Genomic DNA, 18,586 nt, shown 5'->3' on the forward strand with positions numbered 1-18,586 from the left:
CTGTGGGGTAAGATACCCAATTGAGTATGTATGATATTCCCTCCTCAGGCTAAATCTGATGAGAGCAAGATTCACTCATTCCCCCCTCACCTGCCCTCTCCTCTCCTCCCACAGAACTGCTTCCTCTTGCCACCTTTATGCAAGATAATCCACCCCATTCTATCTCTCCCTATCTCCCTCTCTCAATATATTCCTCTCTCATCCCTTAATTTGATTTTATTTCTTTTAGATATCTTCTCTTCATCTTCAACTCACCCTGTGCCCTCTCTCTCTCTCTCTCTCTCTCTCTCTCTCTCTCTCTCTCTCTTTCTCTCTCTCTCTGTATATATACACATACATATATACATACATACACATTCACTTATATATATATATACATAAATATATATATATATATGCATATTCTCTTCAGCTACCCTAATACTGAGGTCTGATGAATCATAACACGTCATCTTTCCGTGTAGGAATGTAAACAAAACAGTTTAACTTTAGTAAGTCCCTTGCAGGTTCTTTTTCTTGTTCTTTTTCTTGATTACCTTTTCATGCTTCTCTTGATTCTTGTGTTTGAAAGTCAAATTTTCAGTTCAGCTCTGGTCTTTTCACTGAGAAAGCTTGAAAGTCCTCTATTTTACTGAAAATCCATATTTTGCCTTGGAGCATGATACTCAGTTTTGCTGGGTAGGTGATTCTTGGTTTTAATCCTGGCTCCATTGACCTCTGGAATATCATACTCCAAGCCCTTCGATCTCTTAATGTAGAAGCTGCCGGATCTTAGGTTATTCTGATTGTGTTTCCACAATACTCAAATTGTTTCTTTCTGGCAGCTTGCAGTATTTTCTCCTTGATCTGGGAGCTCTGGAATTTGGCGACAATATTCCTAGGAGATTTCTTTTTGGGATCTATTTGAGGAGGCGATCGATGGATTCTTTCAATTTCTATTTTGCCCTGTGGCTCTAGAATATCAGGGCAGTTCTCCTTGATAATTTCTTGAAAGATGATATCTAGGCTCTTTTTTTGATCATGGCTTTCAGGTAGTCCAGTAATTTTTAAATTATCTCTCCTGGATCTGTTTTCCAGGTCAATGGTTTTTCCAATGAGATCTTTCACATTGTCTTCCATATTTTCATTCCTTTGGTTCTGTTTTATAATATCTTGATTTCTCATCAAGTCACTAGTTTCCACTTGCTCCAATCTAATTTTTAAGGTAGTAGTTTCTTCAATGGTCTTTTGGGCCTCCTTTTCCATTTGGGTAATTCTGCCTTTCAAGGCATTCTTCTCCTTTCAAGGCATTCTTCTCCTCATTGGCTTTTTGGAGCTCTTTAGCCATTTGACTTAGTCTATTTTTTAAGGTGTTGTTTTCTTCAGTATATTTTTCAGTATTTTTTTGGGTCTCCTTTAGCAAGTCATTGACTTGTTTTTCATGGTTTTCTCGCATCCTTCTCATTTTTCTTCCCAGTTTTTCCTCTACTTCTCTAACTTGGTTTTCCAAATCCTTTTTGAGCTCTTCCATGGCCTGAGACCAGTTCATGTTTTTCTTGGAGGCTTTTGTTGTAGGCACTTTGACTTTGTTAACTTCTTCTGTCTGTATGTTTTGGTCTTCTTTGTCACCAAAGAAAGAATCCAAAGTCTGAGACTGAATCTGGGTGCGTTTTTGCTGCCTGGCCATATTCCCAGCCAACTAACTTGACCCTTGAGTTTTTCAGCAGGTTATGACTGCTTGTAGAGTTTAGAGAACTGTGTTCCACGTTTGGGGGGGATGCGCCAGCTCTGTCACACCAGCACTCCTCCTCCCCCAAGAACCCCCAACCCAGACTGGACTTAGATCTTCAGCTGGCTCTGCTGCTCTGATCTGCCACTTAATTCCTCCCACCAGGTGGGCCTGGGGCTGGAAGCAACTGCAGCTGTACTTCTGTAGCTGCCCCACCTTTGCTGCCCCAGGGGCAGTGGCCTAACTGTGAACTCCTTCCATTCCCGCAGCTTTTCCCACTAACCTTCTCTGTTGTCTTTGGTGTTTGTGGGTTGAGAAGTCTGGTAACTGCTGCAGCTCACTGGTTCAGGGCGCTAGGGCACTCTCTGCCCGGCTCCTGGTCTGGTTGGTCCGCGTCGCTCACGCTGGGCTCTGCTTTGCTCTACTCTGCTCTGCTCCCAGCTCTGTGCGGGATAGACCTCACCCAGAGACCATCCACGGTGTCCTGGGCTGGAGCCCTGCTTCCCTCTGCTCTTTTGTGGGTTCTGCAGTTCTAGAATTGGTTCAAGCCATTTTTTATAGGTTTTTGGAGACATTTGGTGGGGAGCTCACACTAGTCCCTGCTTTCCAGCTGCCATCTTGGCTCCGCCCCCCCCAAAATGAGGCCTTTATCAGAGAAACTTGCTTCAGATTTTTTTTCACAGTTATATTGCTAACTGTATTTCCCTCCATCCTATTCCTTTCCCTACTCCACCCCCTGATTTATTCTATTCTCTCTCTATTTTTACCCTGTTCCTCCTCAAAAATGTTTTGCTTCTGATTACCCTCTCCCAATCTGCCCTCCCTTCTATCACTGCCCTCCCACCCCCTTTCTCTTTTTCCCTTGCCCTCCTACTTTCCTGTAGGATAAGATAGATTTCTATAGCCAATTTATTGTGTATGTTATTCCCTTTTTGAGCCAATTCTGATGAGAGTAAGGTTCACTCACTCCCTCTCTCCCTCCCCCCACCCCCCAACAAGAACTAGTTTAACTCACATGATGGGGGAGAGGTGGAAGCCTAATAGATACTGATCCTATCATATCTGCTCTTCCTAACTTATAGATCCAGTGTTCTCTCCATCATGTTGCCTCTTCTTTGTAGCACATATAGCTATAAAACTTTACTGTGACTTTTATTAGTATATTTATGGTAGATAAATATTAGCAGACACAAGTTTCAAGTACTAAGCATTTCACCAAAATATTTGCATTTTATATAGCAAAACTAAGCTTATATTAATATTCACTTACGTAGAAAGTTATTATCATTTTAAAGATGATTGCATGAATAACAAGAACATATACAGTATCAAGGCATATTGAACATGATTTCAGTGGGAATTTTGATTCATTTTTAATATAAACATAAAACACTTAATATACTGGCTTTGGTATAAAAGCCTTAGGAAATGAGTTATTGAATTTGAAGTTGAAAGGGACCTCATAGATTGTATAGTTCAGGGCTTCTTAAAGTTTTTCTACTCGCAACCCCTTCAGCACTTCTTAAACTGTGGTTTACAACCTCATGTGGGAATAGACCTATCCTTGAATAAAATTCTTGTCCACAGTAATATAGTTATAGTATAAGCTTTAGTAATTTTTAACATTTTTAAAATAACAATTATATATTTCAGATTAAGTGAGACAGTTCCAACTTTTGACTGCTACTCTTGTTGCCCTCATTAGAATCCTAAAATATTAGTTCAAATGTAGGTCACTGCTAAATTCAGATTTCCCTCCCCTCTTAAAATAAAAGGAAAAAATGGTATGTACTGAAAACCATCAAATTATCTCATTACAAATAAATTTATTCAGTGTTTTTACATTTCTTTCAAATAATTGACTGTTATGATGAATCCTTTGATGGTGGTGCATATTGAAGCTGATCTGTGTCTGCCCATTTTGTGCCAGTCTTGGCCATGTCTTTCAATAAATCCTTCACAAGGATTCTATTAGTATGTTGGGGATTTCCTCTAAAGCTCTGGATATGGCTTAGATATCAGCTTGCGGACATTCCCACAACTATATCTTGTCCTTCTGACCTGACCAGCTGTATCCTTAAGGCAATAAATGCAGCATTTGTGATGTTGGTGATTATGCCTGTATAGTTCCATATAGCAGGATATAAGAGACTCTCCATAGAGAAGGCAGAAGAAGTAAAACATTTTTTCAAACACCAGAGGATCAAATCCCAAAACCAATGATTTCAATTCGACATAGCAATTATATCCCCAAACCAGTAAGTCCACTTCATCATAACAGCAAAGAACCTAAAGCACAATATCACAGCAGGGGCCCAGGTCATCCTGCAACCTTCCCCCCTGCTGGGGCCTCCCCATAAACGCTCACAAATCCTGACTATCTGCCTGCTTTTGTTCTCTCCCCCATTAGTTCTCTGGTCTCCGCAGCTCCCTGGTTTCCACTCTCTGCTCTGTACTTTCTCTGTAGCTCTATCGACTTGGAATTCTTCCTCCTTTTCCTTGGGCTGAATTCTGAATTCTGGCTTCTCTTCTGACTCCTGACTTCTCATTCCTCAATGGCTATCTTCTGGGTGTGTGTGTGTGTGTGTGTGTGTGTGTGTGTGTAGATATATATATATATGTATGTGTGTGTGTGTATAAATCATTGTATCACTAGTCCTCCACGTTCCATTCCATCTCTCATCTCTATATCTTTGTTTAGGTTGTCTCTTATGTTTGGAATACATTCTCTTCTCACTTCTTTCTCTTATAATCCCTTATACCCTCCAGGCTTAGCTCAGGTACCGTAGGCTGATCTTAGGTCTTGTGCAAGTTAAATGAAAAGAGAAAAATGCTGACTATATGTTGAGCATTATGGAATTATCATATCCACTCTTTCTCCATTCTCTTGGGTTTCATAATAATGAAGTTTTACTATGTTTAATGCACAGTTATTTATTGCTTTTTCTCATGGCCCCTACATGAGTTTTAAAATAAAGATTATCCATCACATCAGTGAACAAATTGGCTTTAAACTTCTATACCTGATTGAGGAAGAGTTGAAGATGTAAATAGGGCTATTGTGGTAAGGGGATTAAATTTTTTTTTCCTAATAATCGTCATTAAAGACAACCAAATATGTGAAATATGGAGTAATATCTTATATGAGTCCCTATAGAATAAACATTAACAACTTCAGTTCTTCAAATAATTAAAAATAAAAAGTATGTATGGTCTTTGTCCTTTTCTAAGTCTTTCTGAAGTTCCACTACCTTTATTTTAAGAGAAGTTAAAAATAAATTTTTTTAAGTTGGTGGTGGACTAGCATGAGAAGGAGGGAGGGAAGGGGAAGGAAATAAGCATTTACACAGTATCAGCTATATGCCAGACATTGTGCTAAATGCTTTACAAATAATATCTCATTTGATCGTCCCAATAACTCTGTAAGGCAGGTACTGTTATCCCCATTTTTACAGTAGAGAAAACTGAGGCAAACAGGATAAGCGACTTGCCCAGAGTCACATAGCTAGTAAGTGTCAGAGCCTGGATTTGAACTCAGGAATTCCTGAGTCCAGGCTCAGCACTCCATTCATTGTGCCACCTAGCTTTCTCTAGGGGAGATGTTGCTGTATTCTACTTTTAATTTAATTAGAAAATTTATGAATAATTTTGTTCATTTTACCTTTACAGATCCCAATTTTGTGCGTACTTTTCTTACAACCTATCGTTCATTTTGTAAACCACAGGAATTGTTGAAGTTATTGATTGAACGGTAAGAAAAATACATGTATTTCATTTACTCACTGAAAAAAGTTAATTTACATTATGTAGATTTTCAGATCCATATTTCTCAAGATATTAGATTTAGAATTAGAAGGGATTTCACAGGTTCTTTCATCCATTTATAGTATTTTACCTGTATATGCTAATTTAATATTAAATATACAGTTAAATAACAAACAGTTCATTTTAAGGGTATAACTTGTCAAAATTTATAATCTCCAACCCTTTTAAGAACATAAAACAAACCATTTTTCAGTAGACAGATGGCCAAAGGACATGAACAGTTCTCAAAAGAACCATTAAGAACTATACAAAAGAATCTCTTAATTACTAATAATAAGAAAAATGCAAATCAAGTCAACCCTCAGGTTTAATATTACATCCAGCAAACTGGCAAAAATGACCAAGAATTCATAATAAGGTAATACCTGAAGGAGTGTAGAAAGACAGACATTATTGAGTTGTTGGTAGAGCTGTGCATTGGTACAAATACTTTGGAAAGCAATTTAAAATTATACAAATAAAGTGACTAAAATGCCTGTACTCGGGGAGGTCAGTGGCAAGAAGAAAACCTTCATGAACACCAAAATATGGTAGCAGCCATTTTTGTGATAGATAAGACCTAGAATCAAAGTAGAGGCTCATCAACTGGGGAATGGATAAACAAATTGTGGCACATAAATATAAGATTACTGGGATATAGGGAATGAAGAAATGATAAAAACAGAAGGGCAGTAAAAAGATCTATATGAACTGATGCAAAGCGAAGGTAAGCAGAGCCAAGAAAACCACATATACAGTGACTCCATTAATGTAAATGAAAGGAACCACCAAAACAATGGAAACTTAGATGGGTTTTAAGTGTCTTTCTTTGTCTAGGTTCATTTAGTCATTAAGCATTTATTAAGTACCACTAGAGGTATTGAGCCTGGAAAATGACATAATCAGACTTGTTCTTTATGAATATTACTTTGGCAGGTATGTGGAGGATAGGAAAGAGACTTGAGTAAGGAGACCAATTAAGAAACTGTTGAAATAGTCCAGGATAGAGTTGATGAGGGCCTGGTCCATGGTGGTGGCCATGTAAGTGGAGAAAAGGGGATAGATGCAGGAAGTAGAAATAACAAAATTTGACAACTGATTGGATATATTGAGTGGGCTAGAGTGATTTTATGGATTTAGGAAACTTTAGGGATAGCATTTAGAATGCTCAGTAGGTGTTTGGTGATATAGTATTGTAGCCTGAGAGAGACACTAAAGTTGCCTATATTGATCTGAATCATCCGTGTAGATATGATCATTGAACTTATGGGAACTGATGAAGTTAGGCAGAGAGAAAAGGGCCAAGGATAGGCTTTTGGGGTATGCCTAGTAAAGGGACTCAATTTGATTAATAGTAATAATACAAGAATGATGACTTTAAGGAAATAGGCTTAAGACAGGTAAGAAGAGAACTAAGAGAATATTATCACAAAAACCAGAGGAGAGTGTCCAGGAGGAGATGAGGGTCAACGTTGTCAAATTTTTCAGAGAGGTCAAGAAGGATGAGGATTGGGAAAAGACCATCAGACATGGCAAATAAGAGCAATGGTAACCTTTAAGAGAACAGTTTCAGCTGAATTATATGATAAGATTGGAACCCAGTTTAAGGGGTAAATAAGTGAGTGAGAGTAGAGGAAGTATAGACATCTTTTTTAGGAGTTGGTGAAAGGGAGGAGAAATTCAGGACAACAGCTTGAAGGGAGATAGAGTCAAGTTAGGGACAGAGGAGTTCTCTACACAGTATGGAATGAGCCTGTAGAAGAAAGATTTAAAGTTGGTATGGAATGGTTTTGAGGACAGTCAAAAAGGAAATGGAAGAGGAGATAGGATCAAGATACAGGTAGAGGAATTGGCATTGGTTTGGAAAAAGACCACCTATTTATCAGAGACTAGAGTAAAAAAATGAGGATGATGTCAAGCAGTGGAGAAGAGGGAGCTCACGGTTAATGGCCTCTTATTTCTTAGGAAAGTATAATGTGAGACCCCCTGTTACAGTGTGAGGGGAAGAGGTGATGTAGGAGCCTTGAGAGAAGGGAATGTTTTCAACACCCAGAGAGGTTGGAAAGAATCAGTCAGAAATAAAAGGATCATCTTGTTGCAGTGAGAGTTCACTTGAGACTAGATAAGATGGTTGTGTAACTTCCTCCAGAACCATCCAGTAGGAGCTGAGAAGGTGGATGGTGGGGGTAATTCAGGGTTGGGATTTAGCAGAACATGACAGGACAGGTGGGTAAGGAATTCAAGAGTGGAAGACAATGTAAAATTGAACTGGTTCTTTGAAAATTACTGGGGCCAAAAATTTTTTTTACCCTTAGATCCAGCTAGAGCCCCAACAATTAGCCAGGCTGATTTTTAGGCAACAAAAAATGTAGTGTGTCACTTCCATGTTATAATGAGATGGCAGTGGAGAAATTTATTTAAAAGTAAAACTTTTTTTTTTCTGGTAAAGAGAAATTACTTCCTTTACTTAGAATTTCCAAAAATGAGAAAGCATGTAGCCAGATAACATAAAAAGGGGAAAGGAAAGCAATCAATTAAAAAAACAACTAGAGAAGATATGAATAATTGGATTAAAATATTTTTTGCATCCAAATTTAGCTATAGAGAAATTGACCTTGAATTCTAGGTGGAATTCATCTTTCAGTGAAACAGTCACTTGTAGAGAATGTAATCCTGAGACATTAAAAAAATTAAGAAAAACTTTTCTGGGAAAAAAAAATTGCCTTCATCTCTTTGAGTAGGAAAAATAACTTATTGTCACTTCCCTTTATTGGAAAGTTTGTTAGGACTTTATCGTCGTTGTTTTTTTTAAATGATGCCATTTTTACATCACTGTTACTTCCCAGTGAGTGTCCTCTCCTCCATAAAATCCTTGCTTGTAACTAAGAATGCAGTGGAGCAATACTGATTGGCACACTAGCCATAATCTGACGTCTGAATGCCTCATTCCACGCCTGTCATTCTTTAGTTTTCTGAAACATCGATTAGAGTTCTGATTTTTTTTTCTTTTTCAGTTTTTAAAATGCTTTATTAATGTTCTTTTTTTCCTTTCACTGCTCACCAGTCTATCTCTCCTTGCCCCCAAGTATTCCTTATAACAAATATGTATTATTAGGCAAAACAAATCATGATATTGCTCTCATCTGAAAATGCATGCCTTCTTCTGTAGTTCTAGTCCATCATCTCTCCACCAAGAGGTGGAAGATATGCTTTATCATCAGTCTTTTGAAGACATGATAAGTCAATGCTTTATTCAAAGTTTTGAGCTCTTTTAGAATTATTTATCTTTATATTATTGTGGTTGTGGGGCAAATTGCTTACCTGGTTCTGGTTACTTTACTGTGCATCATTTTATACAAATTTTTCCATAGTTCTTTTCTTCTAAAATATTCCTCATTTCCTATGGCACTACAAAATTCCATTGCATTCCACAGTTTGTTCAGCCATTCCCCAGTTAATGGACACCTGTTTTGTTTCCAGTTCTTTGCTTTCATTGTTATATTGCTGTAGAGCCCTCTGTAATCCTTAAAGTGCTATATAACCATCAGTTATTTCTTTAGTTTTGCTATGTTTTTATTATTTTTACCAGATGGAAGCAGGTAGAGGATAAGGCATATCTAGGTGCCTAGATTTTTCTTTCTAGCACAGTACAGGTGCACTTTTAAATTCATGGTGCAAACACATTCTACTCATTTCCATGGAAGATAATAAATACATCTTCTAAGGAAGAAAGGACCCTTGTGGCCAGAATCTTGAATTAGTCAAGTAATTTTCTAACAGCTTACTCTGATTTGTTTGATATTTCTTTATATCAATTTGATTTTTTTAAAGTTAATTTTGTTTGGATGGGGGTGGGGTGGGAATAAAGAAGCTATGCCTGGCAAATTAGAGAGTATTTACCTGAACTTTCCCCATCCGTTGTAATTCTTACCTACATAAATAACTAAGCATTTGTCTTTAATTTTGCTCTGTTCCTAGGTTTGAAATCCCTGAGCCAGAACCTACTGAAGCAGATAAATTGGCAGTGGAGAAAGGAGAGCAACCAATCAGTGCAGATCTGAAACGATTTCGAAAAGAATATGTCCAACCAGTACAACTAAGGTTTGAGCCTAGTATTATATTTCTCATGCTCCACCCAATTTTTCTTTTCCCTATAGCACAAAACGTGTCCCTTCTTATCTCAGATGCAGGTGTTGCTGCTGTTTTTCTTTATGTTGGTTTATGCATGAATGTTTCGGGTGTCAAAGTGTGCTCTGGTTATTTCCAATTACATGATATATACCCTAAAAATAGCTTCTTATTCCTATAGACTAGTGTCCTAGTATTTATTTTCAAGTATAATTAAGCTCTATAAAATTATATATGTGGATATAATAGATATATCTATATCTCTGCATCAAGAGCTATATCTGTGCCTACATCTAACTATATATATATATATGTATGTATGTATGTATGCACGCACGCATACGTGTATGTATACATATGTATATCGGTATCCTTGTCTTAAGAGGCAGTGGTGGTACAGTGAATAGGGAACAGGTCTTTGATCCTCAACAAATCATTTAACATCTCAGTTCCTCAGGCAACTTTCTAAGATTATGTTGCAGAATAGTTGCTTATATTTGACACAGCTTCCTCACCAGAAATTCCCTACAGTAGTGAAATCATAAGTCCAGGACAAAAAAGTAGACCGACTGTTGTTGAACTTAACTTTTCTTTTTTTTTTCTATCTAGTTATCTTGAACTTTTCTATAACTTTATTTTTATAGGAGCTCTAGATCTTTCCACAAAAAAAGAAAATATGTAGAGATTAGTTTTTTAACGAGAAAGTTATCTTACTAATTGATAGAAATTAATTTAAGAAAAATAAGATAAAAATATATAGAAAGAAACAGCAGTGCTAACTACCCTTTGATGAAATCTGATGTGCTATTCATAATAAAGAGCTAACATTATATACTATTTACTGTGTGCCAGGTACTGTGCTAAACACTTTATAAGTATCTCATTTGATCCTCACAACATTGGGAGGAAAGTGCTGTTATTATCTTTATTTTACAGATGAGGAAACTAAGGCAAACAGAGTTAAGTGACTTACCCAGGATTGCACAGCTAGAAGTAGCTGAGGCCAAATTTTAATTCAAGTGTTTCTGATTCCAAGCCTGGTACTCTGTGCACTATGATGCCACCCAGCTGCCTATTAAAGTGACAGTAGCAGAACTGAGTTGTCTTCTTTCTCTCTTAATGGAAAACTTATTTACTACTTGTGCATTTCATGTGGCAGAAAAACTTCCCAAGTTCCATCTGACAAATTTTAGCAAATGCAACCTTTTCAGTTCTTTGTAATTTGCAAAGCATTTTTTAAGTAAGTTTTTAAAAATCACTCTTGGTTATTGATAATCTGCTAGTTGTGATTTTGGAACTGATAATTCCTGGACATGGAATCAGTATGAATCAGTTTGGTTTTAGAAAAGTAGTCTTCCTTACTAACAACATTTTTCAGATTTTCATGTTTGGAAGTGTCATAGCACACAAACTACAACTAATCAACATGGTCATTGGTCATAGGATCATAGATTTAGAGCTGAAAGGGACCACAGTACCACTTCCTTTATTTATAGATGAGCAATCTCATGAGGCTCAGAGATATTAAATAACTTGCCCAACATAGCATAGTTACCAAGTATCAGAAGTGTCGTTTGAAACCAGGTCTTCTGATTCTAAGTTGACTCCATTACACTATGCTGCTTCTCACCACAAGACTTGGGTAATAAGTTTAGGGCTTTATTAGTCACCTCAGCATTTGCCTTTGAAATAATTACTGAGGCCCAATACAATATAGCCAGTCTATAAAAGGAGTAGCCACTGAGGCAGAAGCAAAAAAATGAGCTGGTATGTATCTCTTCCCTCTCATGCCCATAGGCATCATCCCACAATCCCACCTCTCAAAAGCTCTGTCCAGACTCCTACTAGAATGCTGAGTTAATCCCCTCATACCACATATGCAAGCTTAAGGTTTCTGTAGTATGTTTTGTGGATTCTAAAATATCCTTTCCACTTAAGAATTTAAAAGTAGTTTTTGTACTCTTTATAGATTAATAATAACTTAAACTTATGTAGTGCTTTGCTAGTTGTAAGAATGTTATTTCTTTTAATACTCACAACTACCTGTTAGGTATGTGGTGAAAGTATCTTTTACTAAGTTTTTACTGATGTCTTCTGTCTTTTACATCATCATAGTTATCTCCAGTATCCTTCCTCCTCCCCTTCCCAGAGAGCCATGCCATAGAACAAATAGTTTTTTTAAAGTCAGAAAAAGGAAAAAAAAATCAGTACACTGATTAATACATTGAGAAGGTTTGAAAACTTGTTCAGTGTTTAATACCTGTGAACCTCTCACCTCCACGAAGGGATGGTGTGAGGATGTCTTCTCATATGTTTTCTTTTGCATCCTACTTAATCTTTATAATTTCGTCAAATTCACTTTTGATTTTTTTGTGTGTAGCTATTCTTTCCAGTTACATTATTATAGTCATCATGTTTATCATTTTCTTGCCTCTGCTTACTTCCTTTTTGTCAGTTCATGTAGATTTTTCTGTGTTTCTTAATGATACATCATTTCTTACAGCACAGTAATATTCTATTACATTCATGTGCCACAGTTTATTTAGCCATTCCTCAACTGATGGGCATCTACTTTGTTTCCAATTCTTTGCTGTTAGTGAAAGTATTTTAAAATCCCTATTTAACCACTAGTGAGAAGACTGAAGTTTAAATAATTTTAGTTTTTTATTTACCCAGGGTCTATAGAGTTTCACTATCCCTAGAATTAAAATCTAGTTATGAGCTCACATCCAGTGATTTCACTGGATTCATATGAATAAGGAAAATTTTCTTCTTAAGATAACTATCTAATTAATCATAAGAGCAATAATAAATTTTTGTTTTAGAGTAAAATGGTTTTAAAAGTTTTTTAAAAATATTAAGTACTTTGATGTTTTGTTTTTTTATTTTGTCTTGACATTGTCAAAATTTTAAAGATATTACACAAATACTCATTTTATTGAGAGTAACCATATTTTCCCTTTATTTTGTATTGACCCTTGCACTTAGTGCTGTCACTGTGGTACTAGAGAAATGTCAAAAATAATGTCTTGGGTTACACTAAAATGTGTTCTTTATTATCTTCCATTTTATTAGGATACTAAATGTATTTCGGCACTGGGTAGAACATCATTTTTATGATTTTGAGAGAGATTTGGAGTTACTTGAAAAATTAGAATCCTTTATTTCAAGTGTAAAAGGTATGTCATTTCAAGGTCTGATTATAAATTAAATTTGAGTTGGTTATTTTCAAAATCTGTGTGATTTCTAAAAAAGATATGCTTTTTTATTATTTTGCCCAAACATCTAATTTTAAAGTAGATGGAACAATGTTTAGAACAACGTAGAGTTTTACAGTCTTTGTCAGATGACTCATGTTTATAATCACCTGGAGTCACTTCAAAATTATTTTAAACTTCTTATTTGGGCTTCTGGATTCTTATGGTCGTTCTATATTTAAAGGAATTAGGGAGCTTGTCCAGACAATCCTACATGTCTTATATTTCAGCTATCATACTTTTAACCTGAAGAAAATATGTGGAAAATATCTGTTAATACTCATTCCATAAGTTATTGGATGGTTTGTATTTTACCTAAAATATTTTTCTTCCTTCTGTGAAAAGCAGAAAATGCACTTCTAGGCACATTTAAGATAAGAGGGAGAAATAGCAATGGGTTTGCTTTTTGATATTTCAGAGCAGAACATTGCATCATTAAATCAAAAGGATACAAGTTGAGAGAAATGGATTATATCTTTGCTTCACTGAATGAGTCATTAAGTTTTGCCCAAAGACAATGCTAAGGCTTTGATTAAACACACCAGATTTAAGGCTGGCTTAATTTTCCTCTCCTTTGTTCTTAAAAGATTTTGGTTTAAAGTAGTCATTTTGAAGTGTTTGTTTCACTTTAAAACATGCCATTTTTGTTAGCTTACCTTGTTTACTTTCATAAGAACAGATTGATATAAAATCTAAACCTAGGCTTTAAAATTTCTGTACATGCTCCCTGTCACCTAGAATTCTGTATATTCTATGATCTGAGTAGCTCCTAAAATAACATAAAGTAAATGTTTTGACAAAAAATTATTTGACAGGTATATTAATACACTTGCATATGAGGTCTTCCTATGGATCTTTTTTATTTTTCAGGAAAAACCATGAAGAAGTGGGTGGAGTCAATTGTTAAAATCATCAAGAGGAAAAAACAAGCTCAGGCAAATGGAATTAGCCATAACATTACTTTTGAAAGTCCACCACCACCAATTGAGTGGCACATTAGCAGACCAGGGCAGTATGAAACATTCGATCTCATGACCCTTCATCCAATAGAAATTGCACGTCAGCTAACACTTCTGGAATCTGACCTCTACAGGTAATTCAATACCGCCACAGGTCGAGAATTTAAAATTATCCTTTACTCAGTTTTCAAGGATCTGTAGGCACATTAGTATTTTATCTGTTCTACAAATCATAATATAAGCTATTTATACTTATAGTGGTAACTCACATTTATATCTCACTTTAAGGATAATGGAGTACTTTCTTTAAAAAAACCTTTAAAGGCAGATTAAGTATTGTCTCTAGTTTAAAGACTTGGAAACTGAGGCTCAGAGGGATGATTTGACCCCATGGTCATGTAGCTTCTAAGCTGGGCTCTGAATCTTTAAAGTATAGAATTTGACTACTACAAGTAAAATTTCATAGGACTTGTAGACTTTCAGACTTACAGACTTGTAGAACTTTCAGAATTATATTGTCACCGTAGATTTTTATTAAAATGAAATCATATTACCAGATTCCATGACCTAGAGAGAAAACAAAGCTGATACTTAGTGTCCTTCAGTGAAGTAGCAGTTCAGTTTTATTCATTTCAGTAATCATGTGTATCAAGCTCCTTTTATTTTCACAATGTTTGAGGTGATGAGAGAGAAAAAAAGCTTTAGTAAGTAAAAAGATAACTTTAAACTCTTCCTCCCATGTACTGCAAGGCATGAGTGTTAGAGAGCTACTCATGTGAGGTCACCCTTTCTTCTACTGTTACCATACTCCAACTCCACCCCCCCCCCAAAAAAAAACCACCCTTTCAAACCTAGCCAAACCTGTGAGCAGAATATTTGGAAATATTTATTGATTTTATCAAAATAGTTGGTTTTGTTGGCATATAGTTGGGCAAAATTATATATCTTATATTTTCTTCTGGTTTAACATTTTTAACATTATCTTTGGGGCAGCTAGGTGGCTCAGCCTTGGAGTCAGGAGGATCTGAGTTCAAATGTGGCCTCGGACACTTGACACAATTGCCCTGCCTTCCCCCGTCAAAAAAAAAGATGTAAAATTAAAAAAAAAACATTATCTTCTATTTTTTCAATCTTTTCACTTTATTCTGATATTTCTCACTCTCGAGAAAGTTCTGTTTGCTCCATTCTAATTTTCCATGAAGTACACTATTTGAGTAGGGTATTCCATCATCTTTTCTAAGCTGTTGATTACCATTTTGGTCTCATTTTATAATACTGTCCATGTATATATATTTATCTATTTTTTCTTTCCTTTCAACATATTGCATTAAGTTTTTAGGCTTTGGAAAAAATCTCTTTAGAATGGCCTTTTTTTTTTTCTTTCCAAGTTCCTAGTTCATTCCTAATTCGATCTTGGAGTTGTTGTCCATGGACTGAATTGATTCTGTCACCTACTGTAGCTCCAGAAATGCATGGCTGTATCCTGTCTCCCTTTAGTAACCTCTCAATGCTTGTTCTGTCTCCATTTCTGCTCTGCCAGGCCAAAGCTGGGTTCTAGTTTCAGACGCTTGGTTACTGGAGCTGACACTCCCTTACTGTGACACTTTTCAGATCCCTGGCTTGCTTCAGGTTCATTTGAGTGAGGTCTCCCTGATTTCCCCTCTCCTTCCCTCCCTCCCCAGGGTCACAGAGTCAGTATGTGTCAGAGGTCGGGCTTGAACAAGGCTAACTATCTGCTGTGCCAAACTGTTTTTCACTTTTTTTGTTAGTGCTATGAAAATGTTGTTACTACTGCTTTTTTATTTTTATTAAAAAGATGAATTGCTATAATTTTCTCTTTATAGGTGAGAAAAAAGTGAATTAAAATTTTATAGCAGAACAAGATAGAATGTCTGAAGTCTGGTATTCAGTGCTTTGGAATCTTAACCTCTTTACACACACACACACACACACACACACACACACACACAGCCATATTGATAAATCAGTAAGCCTTTATTAAGAGTGTATTGTGTGCCGACATTGTGCTAAGCACTAGGGATACAAAAACAAGAGCGAAATAGGCATTATATTCTAATTGTGCTGATTGTCATCTCTACCCTGACACCTTGCTAATTAGTGCCCCTGTTTCTAGTCTCTCCATTCTCCGTTCCATCTTCTACAAAATTGCTAAAACGTTCTTCCCAAGACACAGATCTGGCATTCTCCCGCTCAAAAACTTTCAATGATTTCCCATCACTTAGATTAAATACAAACTCCTTAGCCTGGCCTTTATGGCCCTCTGAATTCTGACTCTTAACTACCTTTCCAGACTTAATCTCATGCTCTGCTTCATGAGCTCTGTGTTCCAGTCAAACTGGAATTTGATACTCTATCTTCTCCAGCTATTCATTCACCCAGGCAACCCCCCATTCCCAAAGTATACTCTTCCTTCTCTACGTCTCAGAATCCTTGTCTTCCTTCAAGACTCACTTCAGGTACTATATCTTCCCTGGTTTCCCAGCTGGCTCACTCTCATAGTTTACCTGGTATTATATTTTTGTATGTACACATTGCATCAGCTAAGCAGGACATAAGATAATTGAAGGCAAGGTGGCTTCATTTTTGTCTTTGTATCTTGTGTGTACTAGCAGATGTTAAAATTTTTTTTATTGAATTGGAAAGGCATGATGGTGCCAGATTGTGGAGATCCTCAAATGCCAAGATGAAGAGTTGGTAGTTTTTTAGTCTCGTGAAAACATGATTAATGCAGACAGTAAACAATACAATGAATTATGTAATTAAGTGAAACTTGTTTAATATAAATGCCATAGGAGAAAGTAAGATCATATTGGAGTAGTCAAGGAAATCTTTATGGAGAAGGTAGGATTTGGACATTAATTGGCTAGCTTATGGAGAGGTAGCAAGGAGAAAGTGTAAAAATATCATTTTTAAAATGGATTTTATAATGTATTAAAAGTGAAGTCTTCATTTAGTAGAGGAATTTTCCTCACCAGCAGTTCCCTATATGGGGATGGGGCAAGGGTGGGAATAAACTAGCTTCATGTTGGAGGAAGTGCTTTGACGTAAGCTATGGATTCTTTAAAATGGTGGTAAAAAAGCAATACATTCTAGATGTGGCAAGGTGGTGGTTGGGGGAACCTGTGCAAAGTCATGGAGATAAAATTTGGAATGTCTTGTAATGAGAAATTGCTAATAAGCCAAGGTGACTCTCAGTCTATTATATACTATTAAGCATATATTATATACCAAGTTCTGGGAATTTAAAGAAAGGCAAAAAACTCCTTGTTCTCAAGGATCTCACAGTATAATGAGGGATATTACATGAAAACAGCTATGTACAAACAAGGAAAAATTGAACATAATCAGTAGAGGTAAGGCAGTAATATTAAAGAGGATTGGGAAATGCTCTTCATAGAAGGTGGGACTTTAGGTAGGACTTGAAGGAATCCAGGGAAGCCAGGACACAGATGTGAGGAGGAAAAAAAATTCAGTCTTAAGGGACCTTAAATAGAAATGCATGGAGTCAGGAAATGGAATGTCTCATGTGAGGAATAGCAAGGAGGCAAGTGTCACTGGATCGAGATTATGAAGCCTGGTGATGAAGGGTTTTGAATGCCACACAGAGGATTTTATAGTTGATCTCAAAGGTGATACCCAGCCTCTGGAGTTTATTGGATAGAAGAAGTGACGTAGTTAGACTTGAACTCTAGGAAGATTAATTTGACAGCTGAGGAAAGTTGATTGGAGTGGGGAGAGACTTGAGGCAGGAAGACCAACAGATTCTTAAAATAGTCCAAGCAAAAAATGATGAGGGCCTGTGCCAGGGTTATGGCACAGTCAGACTAGAGAGGAGGGTAATATAGAAGAGCTGTTATGAAGGTAAAATTGGCAGGACTTAGCAAGAGATTGGGTATGAAGGCCAATGAGAAAGTGTGAGGATTTGAAGATGATGCCTAGGTGTGGTTCTGGGTGACTAGGAGGATGGTTGTATCTTCGACAGTAACAGGGAAATTAAGAAAGGGAAGATTTTTGGGGAAGAGATAATGATTTCAGTTCTTGACATGTTGAGTTTAAGATGTCTACTAGAATTCAAGTTGAGATGTCTGAGAGGCAATTGGAGATATGCGACTAGAAGTTAAAGAGACAACAGGGCTGGAGAAGTAGATCTAAGAGTCATCTTCATAGAGATGATAATTGAAACCATGTTAACTGATGAAATGCCAGGTAAAATACTATACAGGAAAAAGAGAAGCGGTCCCAGGAGAGAACCTTGAGTGGTCAGGCATGGAGGAAGAGAACCAAAAAAAAGTAGTGTCACAACAATCTAGAGAGAAGAGACTATCTAGGAGAAGAAAGTTATTGACAGTGTCAAAAGCTACAGAGAGGTCATAGAGAATGAGGTTTGAGAAAAGGCCATTGGATTTGGCAATTAAGAGGTCATTCCTAACATCGTAGAAAGCAGTTTTGATTGAATAATGTCAGGAATTAGAATACAGAGAAATAAAAAGAGAGTGAGGAAAGGAAGTGGAGGCACCAATTGCAAACTCTCAAGGAGTTTAGCCAGAAAATGTAGAAGAGATGTGAGACAAAAGTTAACAGGGATGGATGGTTCAAGTAAAAGTTATATTACTATTAGGGACAATAGGTATATTTTTAGATAGTAGGGGAGCAGCTGGTAGATAGGGAGAGATTGAAGAAAAGTGAGAGTGCAGATGATAAAGGGGACA

General features: G+C 36.6%; 1 protein-coding gene across 1 annotated transcript in view; it reads left to right on the forward strand.

Annotated features, from left to right (window-relative positions):
• The window catches only part of SOS2 (SOS Ras/Rho guanine nucleotide exchange factor 2), a 117,724-nt gene that overhangs the window by 68,535 nt on the left and 30,603 nt on the right, over positions 1-18,586 (forward strand). The window contains exons 11-14 of the mRNA XM_036749484.1: positions 5,378-5,459; positions 9,491-9,613; positions 12,716-12,819; positions 13,768-13,990. Of these exons, the coding sequence (XP_036605379.1) occupies positions 5,378-5,459; positions 9,491-9,613; positions 12,716-12,819; positions 13,768-13,990 (532 nt within the window). The remainder of the gene's footprint in view (positions 1-5,377; positions 5,460-9,490; positions 9,614-12,715; positions 12,820-13,767; positions 13,991-18,586) is intronic.

Source organism: Trichosurus vulpecula, chromosome 3, assembly GCF_011100635.1.
Source record: "Trichosurus vulpecula isolate mTriVul1 chromosome 3, mTriVul1.pri, whole genome shotgun sequence".
Lineage (NCBI taxonomy): Eukaryota > Metazoa > Chordata > Mammalia > Diprotodontia > Phalangeridae > Trichosurus > Trichosurus vulpecula.